This window comes from Amphiprion ocellaris, chromosome 5, assembly GCF_022539595.1.
Source record: "Amphiprion ocellaris isolate individual 3 ecotype Okinawa chromosome 5, ASM2253959v1, whole genome shotgun sequence".
Taxonomy (NCBI): domain Eukaryota; kingdom Metazoa; phylum Chordata; class Actinopteri; family Pomacentridae; genus Amphiprion; species Amphiprion ocellaris.
In genome coordinates this window covers 21301884-21321589 of record NC_072770.1, presented here as the reverse complement: position 1 = coordinate 21321589, position 19706 = coordinate 21301884, and the positions used below count along the sequence as shown (strand labels likewise).

The window sequence follows — 19706 nt, the reverse complement described above, 5'->3', positions numbered from 1 at the left end:
TGTTCATGGTCAATTTGACCCTATGAAAAATGAACACAATTTCCAAAAGTTTAGGGAACTAAAGTTTTTTGAAGATTATAAAATTGCATGTTGTAGTGAGCTCAATATCATCCAAAACAACCAAAGCAAAGCAAACTGACCCCAAAGAACACTGACGTGTACAACATGTGTACAGGACACTGAACACATATCAACCCAGTTGTCCCCATTAAATTAGGAAAAGTCATTAAATATGAAGAAAAAAGTTATGTCAGTCATTTATGTTGAGACGTTAAACATTGAATGGGATCAAGTTGACCCCAAATATAATAGGAGAGTTAAAATAGATTAAATAGAATCCAGGCAGAATCAGGCGATGAGCAGAACGATGAAACATCTCAGCCTGTCATGAGACAATACTTTCTGCTTTGCAAAACACATGGAAAAGATTTTCTTTCATATTTTAGGTCTAAATGTTCTCCAAATCCCAGAATTCTGTAATCTGTATACAAAACAAAAAGAAGCAAACTTTGCACAAACAGTTTGGACCAACAGAGGGCAGCAAAGACCAGGATTTAAATCAGAGGCAAACTTGCTTCTAAATTATTGTTATAACAGTAATGGCAACTGCACCATTATTTATCCATATAGCTCTTGATAATAGAAAAAATATAATGATGTAAAACTGCAAAAACAGAACAAAAAAGTGCAATTTTCTTGCCCACAATGGTGACTGTGATTTGTGTAAAAGCCACATTTCTTCACTTAGTTGATCACATTCTGAGACACAACTATCAGTTTAATTTGAAGAGGATTTTGTATTCTAACAAACACAAAATGTTCACTAATTGTAAAATGCATTTTAGTCCATTGATCAAAAAACACGAAATTGGTTCTAAACAAAACTAATTCACACGTAGCTGTTCAGTGAGAAGTGTGTTAAACAAAGTAAAAAGAATCTAACTTGTGTAAAAAGTATGAAAATAACACACAGTTTCCCAAAAACATCTGCCGGACATTTCCAAATTACCTTCAGAGAATAAATCAACAGGGTCATGAAAACTGGTACGTAAGCATGAGGTTTATTACATAAAAGAGATACTGTATCTTCATAATAGGTGTAAATGAAAGAGAACAAGCTTCTACTGTGTGTATGACAGAGATGGATCTATTCTTTCATTTTCATTCTGCTTCAGCCCGTAAAACACTAATTTCATTCAGCTTCAGTCGAAGCAGCAGCAGCAGCAGCAGCACTGTCATAACTCTTTTGGTGTAAAACTGTCTACACAAGAAAATCCACAAGGAACACACTGTACATGTGAGAAACCAAAGCTGAGACATCTATTTCTTACGTAACCCTTTTAACCACCATGTTAAAGTGCTCAGGTGTTTACAAAATGCAGCATAGTGCTCCTTTAAGGTGTGTTAGTGGCACTAAAGGTTAAAGCAACACAACATATTTCTCTTAACGACACACGAAGCTTTGATCAGCTCTGGTAAGTAAGCAGAGGCTAAGCCCGGCTCACAAGCATCTCTTATTGGTTTATTATTTCGAGGTTTTCGTCGGTATGGTTGGCATTCAGCAAATTTCCTGTGGAAAGTTCTGCCCTCTTTGCTGGAATGTAACCACACATGTCCACCAACATGTACGGCCAACTAGGGTAACAGCAAAGCCAACATCCATGTTATTGTACACGCTTTACCATTCTACATACAGCTACTATGGGGTGCTTTCTTTAAATAGTGTGTATCTGTCGTCTTGTTTGCGTGCCGCTCATCTCTCCTCCTGCAGCAGCTGAAGCCTGTCCTCGGCATAGTGAGGCCTGCTGTGGCCGGTGTCAATAGCCTCGCAGTCATCCGTGAAAAACACCAAGTCCTGCCAACAGAGCACAAAGAACATGTGGTCGAGAGACGCTCCAGCTTGAAGACACGAGTCTTGAGGAGGACACGTGACTCACCCGATAACACAGTTTGGTGATGATGGTGTAGAGGTTCTGGATTTTACGTTTCAGCAGCACCATTCTGGGTCGCTCCCTGCAGTACTGGTTGGGATGGTTTAACACCACGTACAGAAAGTCACGCAGCTTGGTGGTGACGCAGGAGTTCTGGGAAGAAAGAACTAGTCTTTTAAACAGTGTGTGTGAACTCATCTAGTGAATTGTTATGCTTTTGCGTGACCCGTAGGTGCAGTGAAAGACTGATTTGACTTTTTTCTGTGCATAAATGACGAGAATTTGTGAAACATCAGGTGGTAGTTTGATTCTCACCTTGAGAATAGAAGATAAAGGTCTGATGTTGAAGTAACATCATTCACGAGCTGTTAGTTTATCACTTATCTGTTCATTTGATGTACCCTTGTTGTTGTGGAATACATTTTCTGCTGGTAGAGTAACTTTCATGTAGCTTAATTATGATAGTGTTACTTCAAAAAGGCATCAAAAAGGTTTGAGGGTGACCAAAGAACTGAAAGATTTTTGTGTTTGGACATGAGAAAACAGGAAAAGCGCCTGTGTTCACTATAAAAGGTACATTTGTTCTTATTCTTTGGAGGAGAGAGAAGGGGTAAAGTCTTTTCCATTGCAAAGATATAATATCAGTCTCTATATTGTTACCACTAATACATTTATGGAAAAGCCAGCAGGGTGTTTATCTTACTCGAGGGTAGAATCCAGGTGCTAAACATCCCAGACACAAGTGTAATGACCTTATTTTGAACTAAATCAAAGCTTTTATCTTAACTACTCTGATGATTAGACAGAAATAGTAAACATATATGCCCCTCATCACATGCATGACCCCCATGTCCCAAACTTACATGCACATCCAGGAAGATCGTAGGCAGAACCTCAGCGCACGTTTTCTGCAAGCCAGAAAACAAGATCTTTAGAATGCATTAAGTGTCCCAGTTTGAAAACCAAAGGTAGACTGGCTCACCGTGCGATGGTAAGTGTGTATTTTATCCAGCAGCGTCATGATCTCTTTGCTCAGGCTCAGCGCTCTGGAGTAGCAGGTCGGAGGCGCGCAGTCCGACAGCACCACGAAGATGCAAAAGCAAACCACAGTTCCCAGCCTCATGATGGATCTCAGCTCAGCTCTGCCTCCAGCTACTCCTACGAAGGCTTTTCTGGGAGTTCAGAGGAGGACCGGCTGCAGTTTTAAGGATGGAGCAGTAGAAAAAAATAAAAAAAAGAGAGAGAGACGGGGGGTGACGTGGAGGCGCAGCGAGGCTCGGGAAAACATTTGGGGTCTGCAGAGTTTCTTGGAGCGCATCACTGTTGTGTTCAGGCAAATTCCACAGCAGCAGCGATGACTGATGGTGCCCCGCTGAAAGCAGTTTTGCAGCATTTTCTCGGCTGATTTTGTGGTTTGCCGATACAGAAAAGCAGGATATTAATGTCAGCTATAAATCATAAATGGGGATCAAGCAGTGTTGGTGCCAAAACATGACAAGCAGATGTCGGGGGGGAGTTTGATCTGCAGTCAGAGGGGAAATCCAAGGTGTTCCTGCTGATGTATCAAGTGTAACCTCATTCACTCAAACTGTTGCACACGAAAACCTTGGATACGTGCTACAGCATGCAATAGATTTGAGCAAAATCACTTAAATGGTCGAGTGATTTCAAATTGCATCACCTCTCAATTATTGCATTACTACTAAGTTGATTAGTAGAATATTTCATCTTATGTACAATCAAAAAGAAGAATAGATTAGAAAGACTATTGCAAATACAGCCCTCAAAGTTGAAACAAAAGTAAAAACTCTGAGAAACAAAAACATATTCCCAATTAGTCTAATTGCATTCCTGTTGCCATTAAAATGACCTGTTAACACCAGAACTTTCTCAGTTTTGGTCCCATGCGCTGACCTTCATGTCTGCATCATGGATCCCCGTGAAAAAAGAATTGACCAACTAAAATCAGCAGAAACATGTTTGCAGCAGTAATCAGGAGGTACAGAACAAGCCAAATTACACCATGGACGTTGTGCTACGTGCACAATGTAGCTCTGAAAAACAGATGGACAGCTGCTTCAGATCTGCCACAGCGGAGATCAATGGAAATGTAAGTTTTTCTGTCAACTAAGACAGTGTGAACCTCCACAGATGGCAACCGAGAAAATAAACCTGTGGTTGTTGTTCATCACAGAGCTGCAAGATTAATCTCTGCTAAAAGACATAAAGGGAGCTCATTCTTCGGTCAGATGAGACCAAGATAAATGTGTTCAGCTCTGATGAGAGTCCAGCACGTTTGGCCAGGACTTCCTCAGTGAATGTAGAGTGTGAAGATATGAGGCTGCTCCAGGGCAAAAGGTGCTGGAGAGATAATTATATATGGATAATGATGCCTAAAAGATGACTTCCAGTCAGCAGACGTTTGGCAGAAGCCAAATATTCCAGCATGACAAGTATCCAAAGCACACTGCCAAAGTCACTCAAGAGTTTCTACAGAAGAAAAAGTGAAAACTGACCAGTATGTAGCTTCACTTGTATCCAACAGAACACCTCAGGGATTTTAAAAAGGGAGACAGAACAAGACAACGGCTCTGACAAAGAGCAACCAAAGACTGGCAGTAATTCAGTATCATCCATGCTGAGGAGGATGAAGAAAAATAAAGGTGTATTGAAGATAAAGTATTTGACTCTCAGTAAAGTAAGATGTACTAACTTTTGTTGCATTGAGTTCCTGCTGAAGGGCCTGTATTTTCAATTTAGTAAATCTAAACTGCTAATTTTTAATTTTACATAAGAGCAAATATCCCACTATTCAAATTAGAAATGATGTAATTAATGAGATGTGATAGAAATTAGAGTCATCTGACATTAAAGTGATATTTCACAGGTTACCTACACAGGTTTCTGTCAGAAACTGTTTAAACTTGTGCATCTGAGTCATCTCAAAGAGCCTCAGATCAAAAAACAAACCACTGTACTAGTATCTGCAGTTTTAAACAAGTCTTCACTATGGATGCTTGAGAGTATCAGTTATTTTATACTACATGACTAAAAGGGTTTTTTGGCCTGCTTTTTTTCCCCTGAAAACAGATTGATGATGTGTAGTCTTGTGCAAAGATCTGAATCTTATCTTAAGCTGGCATCAGGAGATGCCAGCTTAAGATAAAAGCATTGACAACTGTGATTCCACCACTTATTTATGACCTGCCTATTAATAATCTGAAGCAAAGAAAACGAAGAAACACCTGCTAACAGTTTAAATCAGCTGCCTTTACTTGATAACAAAGCCAGATGCTACATGCACTTTGAAAAGTTAAGAAAAAATTGTTACCTTTGCTACACAGCAAGACTACAGGTTTATTTTGGATTTTAGTGTTATCATATATCATCATAAAATATCATCATCGTAATAAAAAAAAAAACTGAACAAAAACGATGTTTGCAAGTCTCAAGGCAGGTTCGTTGGAGCCACTGATCCTTTCTTGAGATTGAGGAAATTCCTCTTCCTTTTTCTTTTAGGGACGTCCATAGTGTCACATGATTCAGGTGGATCCCGAAACACAAACAGCCGTTCTCCAGTAGCAGCGCTGCCCAGAGCACTGCAGGCCGAAGCCATGGCCTCCTCCGCTGTGCCATGTAACGCTGCCTTTACTGCGTCCACCACTCTGTCTTTTGCACCGTCACTCTGCTGCTGTTTAACAGGGACAGTTGATTTATAAATAGGCAGCTGTGCTTTGGTGAAACTGTCCTGCTTTCTTTTCTCTTCGACCAGCAGTGGCGCAGCATCTCTTGGAAGCAGAAGACGGGATCTGGGGAGCAGTTTTTCCATCAGACTTTGCCTCTTTTCCTGGAGTCTGTGAGGTTTTGAAGGACAAAAGAGCTGTTGTTAGTGGGATTGGAACGTTAAAGTGCTTACCTCATGCGTGCGGCCACTGCAGCCAAGCCATGAAACTCCTCTGATGAAAGGCATATTTCACTTCAATTAGGGATTTGTCAGTGATGCTGTTGACCACTGAACAACAAATTTATCTTGGTAGAAGTGCAACATCAAATCTTTACACAGCAACTGGTAGAAAAACAGTAATGTGCTGAACTCACCTTCCTCTTTCAACAGCGCAGCTTGACATATTTAGCATATTTTTCTGCACCACATCTTCCCTCAGTTTGACAAGAAGAACTCTATTCGACTCCCCGGCACACCTGGTCAGAAAGTCACCAACATATTATGAAACCGTTAACTGCAACATAATCTCTGCAGACAATGACTGGCTTTGATTACAAAATGTTCAGGCATGCCGGGCTATTGACACGCTGTAATAACCTGTGGAGTATAGGAGGAGAGTTTGGTGATCTTTTTCATTAGAGTAAAGGTGATTAAATATTTTATCTTGTTCTTAGCAGGGTACAGCATGTTAATTAATAAATCCGGCTAACATCAACTTAAAATCTCACAAGGCTTTTCTTCTCTAAGAGATTTAGTGTTTCAGATTAACTCCAAAACACAGAACAGTGATTCTTTCAAAATCACAACAGACAGTCTTGCTTGTAAAATAAGTCTGAACATGATCTGGTTTATGTGACATTTCTGTACTTGTGACAGCCATCAGATGTCACCACAGGCACTTAGTACTGTACCCTATGCCCTTGCATTCTCACTTGCTGGTGCAGCCATGATGGAAAAAATTGACACATTTCCTGTAAGTCATGTAAGACTATCATTAACCAAGGAGGTGTTGGCTTTTGATCATCTTTCTTTAACAGGCATGACTATCTTGAATCATCTTTCTTTTTTGGTTAATTTTCAAATATCAGAAGCTCCTGTGTGCTGCTGTGTTTAGATGTGCTGACCTTGATATTGTACAGAACTGTGTAGCAATAGCTAGTACTAATAGAGGCTTGTGGTGTTGGTAATGAGAAATTGGTTACTTGTGCTTATATAAGTAAGTTGAACTGACACTGATCATACATGTTGGTATAAGTGAGTGGATATGAAAGTCGAGTTCAAACAAGTCTTTGTTTAACTGTTTATTATTAGGCTAAAACTTAAGAATTTTATGTTTTTGAAATTTCACTCTGTATGGAAACAATTTATGCATAAACATGATAAACTTGCCTTGCTGTACCTAATGAACATTCAATAGTATTCCATGGACCATGTTCACATTATTACAGTAGCAAGCGCCAGCATAGAAAAAAGGTAAATATGAGATTGTAGTTGAACTCCATTGCATGTAAGGTGTATCATTGATTTTTATATGTATGTAATCTCTGAAATGTGTAGAATCTGAATCTGTAATCAGATTTTCACTTGGTATGCTTTATAATGGTGTAATGTTGACTAGAAAAGTGGACTTAATTTGACCCGAAAATTTTCTTTTGAGTAAAAATAAAACTTTCACAGTACTAGTTAGAAAAAAATGAAGTACATATTTGAATTCCTCATGAAAACAGCTTTCAGAATATATATACTTGTACTATGCTGTGATCAGTTGTTCCAATATTATGGACATTTTTCAAGGAAAACCCACACGGCTGTCAAATTTACCCTATGTAACGCAAATGAGACCAACTTAAGACGCATGACCATAATTCAAACTTGAAGTTTCACATTTATGTGAAAATTAACAAAATAATCTAATAGGACAAGGATGATGTTTGTATGGAGAAAGACAGAAAGCCTGCAAGATCTTAAAATGGGAATTCAATCACCCTTCTGTATGACAGTAACAACACAGTGAGGTTGCCCTGTAAACTACACGTCTAATGTTAAGAGTAAATGTTGAAAAAAATCGAATATGCCCGTTTGACTGTTTTTGATGAATTTAGTAGAAATCTTAAGCTAAAGCAACATAAACACTTAAAAGACCAATTATCTGACTGCTTCAGCCTTTTGAGATCATATATTTTGTCTTTCAATACAGTTGTATACATAAAACACTGCCGACTGATATTTCATTACATTTCTGCATCATTTTAAATTAAGTGATGTGATCAAAGATCTCACACTAACAGCCCTGTCTATTAGAATGGTAAGATCACACAGTCTAGATGCTGATTTCACTACTGTACTATTAAATGCCCTACTTATTTATTTGAGTACTCCTGAATACGATTTAAAACTGCTCTTTAAAATAGGTCAGCTCCATTCTGCAAACAAAGAGCAGAAATAAAAGAGCTGAAAAAGAAAAGTCTTGCATACTGTTCCTGAGAACTGAGAATTTTCATTCCCTTGTCCTTTATCCAGACAGCTCAGGTCCAAAGCGACTGCATGCATGGGACATTATTCATCAGTAAACTAATCCAAACTCAGCAGGGGCCAGACTGAGAGCTCCAGTGTATCAGGAAAAGATGGAAATTACATGATGAGTAAAATAATCTATCTCCCCATCTTGGCTTTGGGAAAATGACCCTTGTGGAGTCATACTCAAACAGCATTTGTTATTTAAATTAAAGACAATGCTTGGAGAAGGCCGTTTCACCCAGCTGCAATGGAAATGCTGCTTTTATTTAATTACTGACTTCACTCAGAAAACTACTTTCCTAAACCACAGAACTTGAACTGCTGAGACTCAGGCTGTGTACTTGGGCCAAAAAGGTTTTCACTATATGCATGTTTTTTTGTTCTTTTGGTTCCCGAAATGACAATAACACAAACAACACAGAACACTAGTGCATTATAAAAGCATGTGTTGAAATTTAAGGAGTAATTTGATGAAATAAACTTCATTAAACAAGGAATAGACCATCTGTACTGCACTGGTAATCAAAAAGATGTGGTAAGACCCACTTAATGAGTAAGTTTCCAGACAAAATTACACCAACATCCAGGACTTTTAATATATGAAACATGGTTCTGCCACCATTACCACAGGTAATGAGGTGCAAAGTATTGGACGGTTAGAGCTGGGACTTGGCATGTACATAAGAGTAGAGTCCTCCATCAACAGCCCATGCTACAGTTAGTCAAATCTAAGATTTTTGGAAACATTTGTCCCAAGTGAGGCTATATCTGTGCAAACATTCTCTTTCAACTTAGGTAAAGACATGCTTGTGCAAGAACAGAAAAATAAAAAAAGTTAAGTATTTATTGTCATTACACTAAAATAATATTCACCTACAGATTCTATCTATCTATCTATCTATCTATCTATCTATCTATCTATCTATCTATCTATCTATCTATCTATCTATCTATCTATCTATCTATCTATCTATCTATCTATCTATCTATCTATCTATCTATCATAATCACCTTATGGACCCAACACTGTATGAGTACGAGAAAAAATTCTGAAGCTGTGCTTATAAAAGTCCCAAAACTGTTTGTTATGTAGACATGTCAAGCCCCATCTCAGATGGACGCTGAATCTTCTAAGCTGTGTCAAAACAGTGACCCTTCAACTTAAATTTCCATTTTAGGAAAGAAGAAGAAGTCATACGGAGCAAAATCTCCACCCGCATGCCTTCTATCGTGACACCTCAGAATGTTACGGTAGAACTCTGCCTAAATGGTTGACTCTGGGGATCTAATTTCAGGTAAACAATGATCTGAATATTCAAGAAAACAACTAGCATGTTCCTACTGCACTTCTGACCTAGACTCTGACAAGCCTTGTTCTGTCTTAAAAACTGTGGCCTTCTCTACTGACGCTATTTCTTCACTTGAAGACCCACCTTTCATCACCAGCAATGATCCTCGACATGAAAGTTTGATCATACTGCCTTTGACTGACAACAGAATTTTATTTTTTCTTCTCTGCTCCAGTTTGCAGTCCACAGAGAAATCACAAGTAAGCACATACCAGTGGTCACCAAAACATGTGTAACACAGGTCCCACTGTTAATAGCACAGCGTCACGTGGGCTTCTCACTTGTGAAAGTTACTGCTTGCACATGTTGCATGTGCATGACCGTGACGTTCCCTCTGCAGGCCCACCACAAACATATTAAAGATAAAAATCTAGACTTTTACAAGAATGTCTGCCAAAACAATCCAACCTGGACCAGTTTCTTACCCTGAGTGCTCCTGCTCTGCAGATCCTGCCACAGGGTGCTGTTTGGGGCAGAGGGCGTCAGTGATTGAAAGAAGTTCACTTTCAGGTAGTGTTGGTAAAAAGAGACGTAGTGCCTCCAATAGAACCTCAGCAGACATCTGGCTCTGCTTCACCAGCTGAGATGCAAACTCCAGATCCTGAAATAAAGAGCAGCACAGAAGAACCTTAAGCACAGATTTCCTCTATGTTGCCTGGAAAGCACACAGAAGCAAAGTTTCTATAGTTCGTATTACAGATATTAAGTGGAACGGGATATTAGCTTCTGAATGAAGTCAGACCTGATCACAGTTTGCATACAGTCTCTTGAGCTCCATTTGTTCTTTTATTTCCTCTAAGGCTTGATTGTTGGCAGTCACTGCTTGGAACCTGAAAACACCACAGAGTTTCCACATTGTAAAATTTCATAGCCGGTGTCAACCCCAAAAATTCCTCATTACTCCTTAGACAACACTGACGTGACAGCTCACCTCTCAGCCATCAGTGTGATGACCTGCTCACACTTGCAGAAAGCCTCCTGGAGGATGAACGTCATCCTGCAATCCAGCTGCAGCTGAAACACATTTCTTTCCTCACTGTCCTCCTCTGTAGCATCGGAGTCCTCCTGGTGTCCTTTAGTTGACTCTACTCTTGGCTGAGAAGCTTGCAGGCTGTCCAATTCTGACCTCTCCTTCTGAAGCTGTTGCTCTGCTTCCTCTAGGCCCTGTTTGAGTCAAATTAACCATCAAATAAAAGTGTACAATGAACTTTGTCACTACATCTATCAGGAAAGGAAAAGTCTCAGAGGACACATGAAAAACATGAAGTTTAAAATGAAGCTGTCTCAGAATGATATTTCAGTTTAAATGCTATGACTTGAGCAGCTGTCAAACAGGCAATGCTACAACACGGGGGTTAAACATGAGTTGAGCACTACCAACCAGGCAGTGGCTCTGTATGCTCTGAGCCATGTCTTGTCTCTCCAGGTTTTTTCTCTCTCTGAGCTGTTGAATGAGCAGGCCGTGCAGGGTCACCATGGTTCTGGAGGTCTCTAAAACTTTGCTCCGCCGCTCAGCCTTCTGGTAGTGGATGGTGGCCATCTGCATCGCCAGGCCGTCTGCCTGACAGCGCAGATCATTTTCTCTCTCTCTCTGCATTTCCTCCAACACCTGTCAAAAATCTGAATGGATGAGCTTCAGTCCTCTTGCATGAATTCAAAACCACCTCATGCATAATCTTGACATTAAACTTGATCATAGTTTCAGGGATTATGGGTTCGACTAGTTTATGATCTTAATAGAGGGGCTGGAAAGCAATCAATAAAAAAACAGCTTTACCTTGTCCATCACACCAGTCTCCATCTCCTTCTCCTTCTCAAACAGTTGAATGCCGTCCTCGAGTCTTTTCTGGAAAAGCCGCAGGTCAGATGTGTCTGTTTTCAGTCTGGCTTCACTGGTTTTCCCCTTGGATTGCGTATACGTCTGCAAAAACACCACAATAACCTCAAGGTGGTTGGGAAAGGACTTCAAGCACACTGCTACAATGTAATTAGGAATGAAACCACTCTGTGGAGCACTTCGTTATTACTGAATAACAATGTTCTCTCATCCACCAGCCACACAATTGAGGCTGATAGCAGTGTGGTTTGCACTGGCGGTCCCCAGTCTCCATTTCTTATTCATCTGAGACCGTATTAAAAGGACTATTATCTCCTGCTGTAGTTAAATGCTCATAGGTTTCTCTCAGAACTGTATCAAGAGGGGATTTGAACCAAAAACATATTTATATCATCAAAGTTACCACAAACAGCCAAAGAAAGTGGGCTTGGAGGTTGGTGTTTTTGCTAAGACAAACACTTTTATGAGAAATTCAAGAAAAGAAAAAGAAAAAAAAATAAATCTTTTCAAATGATTCCAATGAACACTCCAATTATTATAGAAAAAAAGCATAAAGCCTGGGGATTTTGAAAATCTGAGTTTTACATTTTCCCATAATAATTTTAAGAACTCTCATGAAATAGTGTGCTTTGATCAATGTTTCCCAAAGACATTTGAACCTTAACATTATATGCAATTCAACAACTGCAGTCCAAGAAAGCTAAATTATTTTGATTTGGCTAATGTCTTTCAAAATGCAGCTGAAATTTATGAGGCCTTGTTGATTTAATTCTAAAATTAACGGTGAGGGTATTAACCCTCTAAGGAGTTTCTGGGAATATTCTGCTCCTGAAACCCTCTGTGGCTTCATTTTTCACTGCAATATAAAGTCCTGCACCTCACTTCCATACTTTTCTCCTATCTGCTTTTAGAAAACACAGACTGGAGTAAAGCCAAACAGTCTCTGAATAGTTGTCACGTGATTATTGCTGGCTTCTGGGTCACGCTGAGCAGCCCAGAATTCAATGTTTTTTCAGAAACTGGCTACAGTGAATTGTGTATTTTTTGCATATTTTTAAAAAAACATGAAAAATGAGGCAATTATGATTAAATATCCCAAATTTAAGTTTAGATGTGGTTAATTTTTTCATGACAAAACTGTAAGTCACACATGACTGGTTCAATAATTGTTGAAAAGTTAAAAATTTGACAATACCCCCTGTTTTTACAGTTTCTAGCTGATAAATAATGTACATTTTATAAAGACAACATGTTTTTTAAACCCACCAGTAGGTTTTGGGGTTCAGAAAGTTGATTTCAATCAGTTTCCTCCTCTTTTTTATCCTGTTAGCACTCACTAGACTCAGAGCGTATATAATTTTACACATCAACTCTTGAGAAGCATATAAAGTGAATTCTGAATAAATGTTTACCATATGTTTCTCGCTCTCCTTCCTCCAAGCTGTCAGGGCAGCGTGGAGTTTACGTCTGGAAACAGCATGGGGCAACATCAGACAACGATCAATCACAGACAGACACTTCTGAAACTCCAGTTTCATCCTCAGCCTGTCGTCTTCAGACAGAGTCAGCTGGGCCAAACACAAACGCCTGCAACAGAGAGGAGAAAAACACATAAACACATCTGGATTCCACCAAGAGACTTTACATGGCTGTGCTGGGAATGCTTTCAACTTTTGCCCTAAAAAAGCTGAATAACATTAATCTGTAATTATAGTTTATTGGAGTTTTCAATCCACAAAAGGTTTATTGGGGGAACAGTCTGGTATCTGCTACCTTTGGTAATGCTGGAAGAATTCCCACCATCTAATGGTTTAAACCTGTGGAACCAGTAAAAAGTCATCTGACATCATCCAGAAAGTGCTCAATTAAAAAAAAAATCCAATTTCTTTTATTTTCTAATTAATTTAATTTTGTTGTATTTATATAGCACTAATTCACACCAGAAGTCATTTCAGGATACTTCACATACTAAGGTCAGGACCTTACAATATTGTATTATATTATAGAAAGAAATGCAACATATCCAACATTTCCCTTTGAGCAAGCACTTTGTGAGAAGAAAAAATACTCCAATTCTTCCATTTCCAGAAAATTGATGACTGATGGGAACACAAAGACTTGCCTATGTTTGAATCCACTTAAACGATATGAGTGGTGTTATAATAGCTGTTATTGTAACACTGACCGGAAGAAATCTCTGCAGTCTGCCCTGAGCTCCTTCTGCTCCTGCAGCTCTTTCTCCATGGCTTCCTGCAGAGCCTCCCTGGTGCAGCTGAGTGTGCGTAATGCTGCTTTGCCCTCCTGGTGAAGCCGCTCCTGCCCCTGCAGGAGAGCGCTCGCTCCTTGTCCCGACGCCTGCACTCCTGCTGCTGGGTCTGGTTCCACCTGCAGCAGGGAGCATTGCTCTCCTGGAGGCAGGAGTGTCAACATAGCCTGTGCTGCAGAAGGCTGGATGGCTTTGACGTCTGCTATGGCTCCCTGGATCACACGCATGGTCACCTAAAGAACAGATGGAGGATCAACTGATTAATCTAACAGTCAAGCTTGATTTTGTATTTGTGTATGCATTTTTATATGTCTTGTACAGTCATTCGGTCACGATGAGCAGCATTAGAGTGGCACCTTGCGGATGTCTGCAGCAGCCTCCTCATCCAGGTTGTTGATAAGCTCGGCTAGCTCCAAGCTGTGAGCTGTCAGTAAGTTCTGCCAACAGCGGAGGTGCTGTGCTATCTCTATTCTTACCTCCAGACCCTTGGACATGACTGACAAATCCCTCTGTCTCTGTTTGTGCATTCTCACCTGGGAAGTGTACAAAGTAGGATTTAACAATGGTGGTATGTATGTACGATGGAAAGAACTGCACAACAGCTTTTATGGTTTAAATCCACAATGAATACTTCATGTTTGAATATACATGGTCTCCTCACCATGTCAGAGATGAGCTCCCTCCTCTTCTTAATTAGTCCACAGCGCATGGCCCTCCTCTCCTGGTTCAGAGCCTCGTCCAGCCTCTGCCTCAACATCACCAGCTCTTTCTGTGACTTCTCCTGTAGCTGATCGATCTGTTCTGCAGGCACAGTGCTCCCTCTGGTGGAGAAAACAACAAAGTGCTGTATTAAAACATGTCTCAGGATACTTGTGCAAATAGTAAACAATGAGTTTGAATTATGAACAAAATTGAGATGTGAGTGACATGTCAGAAAAATATCTAAAAAATAGTGTGTTGTATTACTTATGCAAATGTTAAAACCTGAATTTGGAAAGCTTGGGATTCCAATTTCTGAATTGATACAATTACTTTAATAAGCACTGACCTCCTGATATGAATAAACCAGCTGTCCAGGTTGCTGGAGGTGCTGGAGAAGGTGTCAGAAATCAGGCCGTTGAGACTGTGGAGGCTGTGCACCAGAAACTTCCTCTGTGCACTGCGCTCAGATAGCACATAACGTTGATTGGCAAGGACAACATCCAGAACCTCCTCTAGCTGATCCTGGTGAAATACAGTCACATAATCTCATCATCATTTATTCGCTACTTCCATTTTTAACATTTACATGTTAATGTTTAACCATAAATGTAAAAAACTCAGAATGATTTGTTAAAAAAATGCAATCCCACAAATACTTAACACATACAAATGTAGTCTACTTTCTTATTCACTTTAACAGAGTATCATATTCAAATGGTCCATTTTATCCATAACTGCTCATTTGAAAATCAGCTTTGATTGTTCACCTGACAAGTAAAATAATCATGTTGAAGGCTCTTGGCTGTGCTCTTCTCCAACTCGCCCATCCTGGTTGCCTCCTCCAGTTCCTCTGAGAAGATCTTGTGCAGCTCCACCCGGCGCCACTCGATGATCTGCCTCTGGACTTTTGCTGAAGCTTCTTCATGTCGGACCAACAGGATGCGCTGAAGCCGACTCTGGCTCAGTTTGTGCAGCTTCTCCAGGAGGACACTGCACTGAAGGAGCTCCTGGTAGCATTACAAAATTAGGTTTACAGTTCAGTGATTGTACATGTAAAAACATGCTTTTGTTAGCATTTTAAAAGGATATTTTTTGTTGTGCTTTTCAGTAATCAAATAGAAAACTAACGGTTAAAATATATTTAAAAAAACAAACATTATTTAGTAATGCTACCTGTTGGTCTGCATGTTGACACAGTAGCTCGGCCTGGGCCTTCTCGGCAGCCTCTCTGCGGTGCTCTGCTTCCATTTCTTCCCGAGTTTCTAAGTTACACTGACCAGCCAGGGCGGCCATGCGGGCCCCTCGTTCTTCCTTCAGTCGGCCCTCCATGCCCAGCAGCTGTCCGTGAAGCACACTGAGCAGCCTCTGCTGGGACTGGGCGCTGGCCTGGCCTCGCGATCGCAGGCCACCGAGCAGGGAGGACATCACGTCTTTGTAAATCTGAATCCTTGTGGCCTCCAGGTTATTGGTGGCATGCAGCAGTGTAGACATTTCAAGGCTTAGTGGACAAAATACAGAGTAAGCAGGATTAAGTGGTGTGTAATGAAGAAATCTGATAACATGGAAGCAAAAACTGACAATTTCCTTTAATACAATTATATTTATTTTCACATTTGTTAATTTCTTTCATTTGGTTCTGATGAGCAGTAACTTTGTCGGTTATTGCTCAAAAAAAAGGAAAAAAACACTGGTCAGCTCACTTTTCCAAGGCCTGGTACATGTTCTGGGGATCCTCCAGCACCATGATGTCCACCATCTTGTCTTCAAATGAAGCCTCATCTTTAACTGCTTCACTCAGGTTGCAATCTGCATACTCAGCGTCTGAGTCTCCTCTGTTTCTCTGAAAAAAAAAGACAGACATACACCAGAAAAAAAATCTGAAAGCCTTAAATAATAAACAAAACTTACTGACATCAAAACACCCCAAAAGATAATGACAACAAACAAAATGAGATTTTAATTATTATTAAAATTATGAACAATACCAAAAATCTAAATGTGTTTAAATGTACTGCTTATAATAACATTTCATCCATAGGATTAACTGGACCAAAACACATAGATGTTAGAATTTGTGATACCCTTTGCTGAAGAAGGCTCAGTCTGGTTCTGAGACCGATCAAATTCATGGCCAGAAACCCCAGCGACAGCAGCACCAAAGTGACAAAGAACCCAGCAACAAATCCAGCAAAATGGACCCCATGATTAGGATAAATCTAGAATGATGGGTAGATAGGTCAGTTTCACCATTAAGCCAGTTTTATGAGCATGATACATCAAAACTTGAAAACATTATAATAACAAACATGTGATACATAAAGGTGCAGATGTGTTTCCAATTGAGAAACTGTTTTTAGCTTACCCTGTCAGTGGAATTTACCCTCAGCGTTAGATTAGCTGTTAATGGTCCAAACATACTGACATCATTCTGTGGAGAAGAAAACAACACTCAGGGTAAGAATGGCTTAATGATACAGGAAACATTAACATTCTTAACCATTTCAGTTGAACAAAGTTGCTTATTAAGAGGATTAATGTTTGAGTGAAAATAAACACAAAAAATACCTGTGAAGCATTTGAGAAGGTGAGAAAAGCCGGAAGGTCAAGAACTTCATTCTTATGATTCCTTACATGAGCAGTGTAATTGACAACAACCTGGGATCCAGCTGAAGAAGTACCAAAAAAAAAAAAAAAAACATGCTGAGGAGAATACATGTCGATAAAACATTCATCTATCCATTGTCTACACAAAGCTTAATCCTCATTAAGGTAGGCTATCCCTATACCCCAGAGAAAACCCACACATGCACAGGGAGAACATGCAAACTCCATGCAGAAAGATCCCAGGCCCAGGCCGGAATCTTCTACTCCAAGGTGACAGTGCTAACCACCGAGCCACTATGCAGGCCTGTAGATAAAACAGCTCTTGACATATTTGGGTTAAAAAAAAAAAAAAAACAGATTCTGATTCTCTGACATACCCTGCAATGAATCGATGGCAAATGTCTGATAGCCGCTCTCCACTACCCTGCCTTCAGTTTTTACAGGTACTATTCCAGAAATGGAGTCCCTGATAGCCACCTGAGACAGGTTGGTGCCACCCACAGGACCCATGTTGTGAATCAGCAGGAAGAATATCAGCTGAGGGGGATCAGTGTCCAGCTTCACCTGACAAAGAATGGTATGAATGGTCACCAGCATGTTCATTTTCAGATTTAGAGGTTAAGCTAAATACACTGGAATCAAATGTGCATCAATAAAATGGGTTGAAATTGTGTCCATGCTGTTGATGTACCTGCGCACACTTATGAAATCTGACCCCAAATGCAGATGGCGGTGCAACACTCTGAACCTGCAGAGACATTCAAAACATTGTACAATCACTTACTTACACATGACAGCATGACAATCCTTTAATTAACTGTTGATAAAATTTTAATGTAGGAATGGTTACGGTTAATGCTGAAACACACCTGAGGAAGAGAGAGACCCGGGCTGTATCTGGTGAGAATGCTCCTCCTTCTATTCCTGAGGTGCAAGATGTTTGACATGTAGGTAAATGAAGAGTAAAAAGAGTGTCCCCACGGACCAGCAGGAGCTGAAGAAGAGAGTGGTCTCCCTCCATAAAATCCCAAGGGCCCATTTATTTCCATCGTACCTGTCAGGTAAATACAAAGTGTTTGAACAGCTTGAGGAAACTCACACTAAACTGGACCACCTCACTGAGCTCTATACGCAAACATAACTGTTTACCTCAATTCAGTATGCACTTCCTAATCACTACTGCAATCAATTTATTCAAACCAAAGTTTACAAATGGAAAGTGAACTTTATGACCACTGTCGCTGTCAGTTTAAGTGTGCTTATTTACTTAGAAATGCTTTACTTTTTCTACATTGTGTACATTTGGTTAAGGAGGGTCATCAAAATAAGAATTAAATTGTACAGAGTAACTGTGTAGTTTTCTGTGCATATAACAATGAATCTCTTGAATCTGCAACTGTAACTTAGTAACCGAATAATTACTCATATTACGGAAAGATCATCTAAAGATTTTCATAACAGCAGTTCATAAATCAATGTTCAACTTTCAAGCTACCATTCAGGCATGCAAAAGCTACACAAACATAACACAAGAAGCAATGTGCAGTTATTCAGCCGGTGCTTGCATAGAGAGGAGTTGTGTTAATCTCTGTATTATTGTTGTACAGAATGAAGAAAAAAGTACAAACCATCCATCCTGAGCAGTGTCAGGTCTGCGGATTTCCAACCTGGATCATTTTGCATTGCAAGGCTCTGAGAATAGAACAAATAAATAAATTCAGTATTAAACTTTTAACATGTGCACAGTTAACTTGCAGATGTGCAGTGGCTTTATGACAGCTTGTAGGCATGCATGAAGAAAAAAAAATCTCAAAGCCAAAGCCAGATCCGCTTGCTTACAAATGGCAAGTAAATCAAAATATCGGTTGCTAAAGTATGGTTCAGGGATACAACATCATAAATAATCCTGCTTTAATTCTCAGGATACAGCTCAGCATGGGAAGACAAAATGACTAACTGTTGTTCATCTACAAGCCATCATGTTAGAGACTACACCTTCATCTCTAGTAAGATTTTTACAACATATGTGCTCACCCCATGGTCCAGAGGGAGGGAAGGCGGTGTTGTGTGCCATGATGTGTCCACAGAGGAACCGTTAGAACACGGCTGACGTCCAGCTCCGTCCTCCGCTGCACCGGTACGTCGCGTTACATCGTGACAGCAAAGGACACACAAGTACGACGGAAACGTACACAAAACGTGAATATTCAACAAAAGTGACCATATCGTCAGCCTCTCCACGACGAAGTGTACCCGAAGCATTCGTAACTTGGTGCCCTGCCACCGTGGAGAGCCGCTAGCTTACTGGCTGCATTGTTTCTGCATGGTGCCCCTTAAAAACCGAAAACATTGCCGTAGCTCTTCTTCAGAAACATCAACTCCAACAGCGTTTCCGGCACAAAGGAGCATCTTCCTTGTGTATTAACGTTTAAGGAGAAACTAAACATTCCATTTTAACGATTTATACACGAACATAAGAGCCATAATCGCCGTTGGTGATTAACTTCGGAAAACATCTCCAAAACTTGGGAAGAACGGGTAACTCCTCAAGGAGCGTTAAGAGAAAGTTTAGTTTCCGGTTGTGCCTTTCAACTTAAAGGATCCTGTTAGGTAGCTTGGACGCGGTGGATACCAAAAGTAATACAAATATGCTAAAAATCATAAACTGGATTCGTATGTACTACGTAAATGTCATTAAAGACAGATTTCTCCCATTTTTGAAAATATGAACCAGTAATTGTACTTTAATACTGAAAAATATAATCTCTTTCCGGTG

At 40.0% G+C, this 19706-nt stretch overlaps 2 protein-coding genes across 2 annotated transcripts; both read right to left on the bottom strand.

Moving 5' to 3' along the window:
• Positions 1–1040: 1040 nt before the first annotated feature.
• Positions 1041–3183, bottom strand: LOC111583167 (cytokine-like protein 1). Its single transcript, XM_023292124.3, has 4 exons — positions 2914–3183; positions 2795–2839; positions 1938–2084; positions 1041–1855 (listed from the first exon to the last, which is right to left on the bottom strand). The coding sequence occupies exons 1-4, from the start codon at positions 3052–3054 to the stop codon at positions 1754–1756; spliced, it is 435 nt and encodes a 144-aa protein (XP_023147892.1). The 5' UTR covers positions 3055–3183; the 3' UTR covers positions 1041–1753.
• Positions 3184–5180: 1997 nt separating this feature from the next.
• LOC111583165 (limbin) lies at positions 5181–19474 on the bottom strand. Its single transcript, XM_023292122.3, has 23 exons — positions 18965–19474; positions 18559–18622; positions 17800–17984; positions 17622–17678; positions 17308–17494; positions 16892–16992; positions 16689–16754; positions 16408–16542; positions 16027–16166; positions 15500–15824; positions 15094–15333; positions 14673–14848; positions 14286–14445; positions 13981–14157; positions 13544–13857; positions 12771–12945; positions 11299–11442; positions 10903–11130; positions 10453–10685; positions 10264–10351; positions 9947–10122; positions 6030–6131; positions 5181–5785 (listed from the first exon to the last, which is right to left on the bottom strand). The coding sequence occupies exons 1-23, from the start codon at positions 19190–19192 to the stop codon at positions 5380–5382; spliced, it is 4107 nt and encodes a 1368-aa protein (XP_023147890.2). The 5' UTR covers positions 19193–19474; the 3' UTR covers positions 5181–5379.
• Positions 19475–19706: the final 232 nt, after the last annotated feature.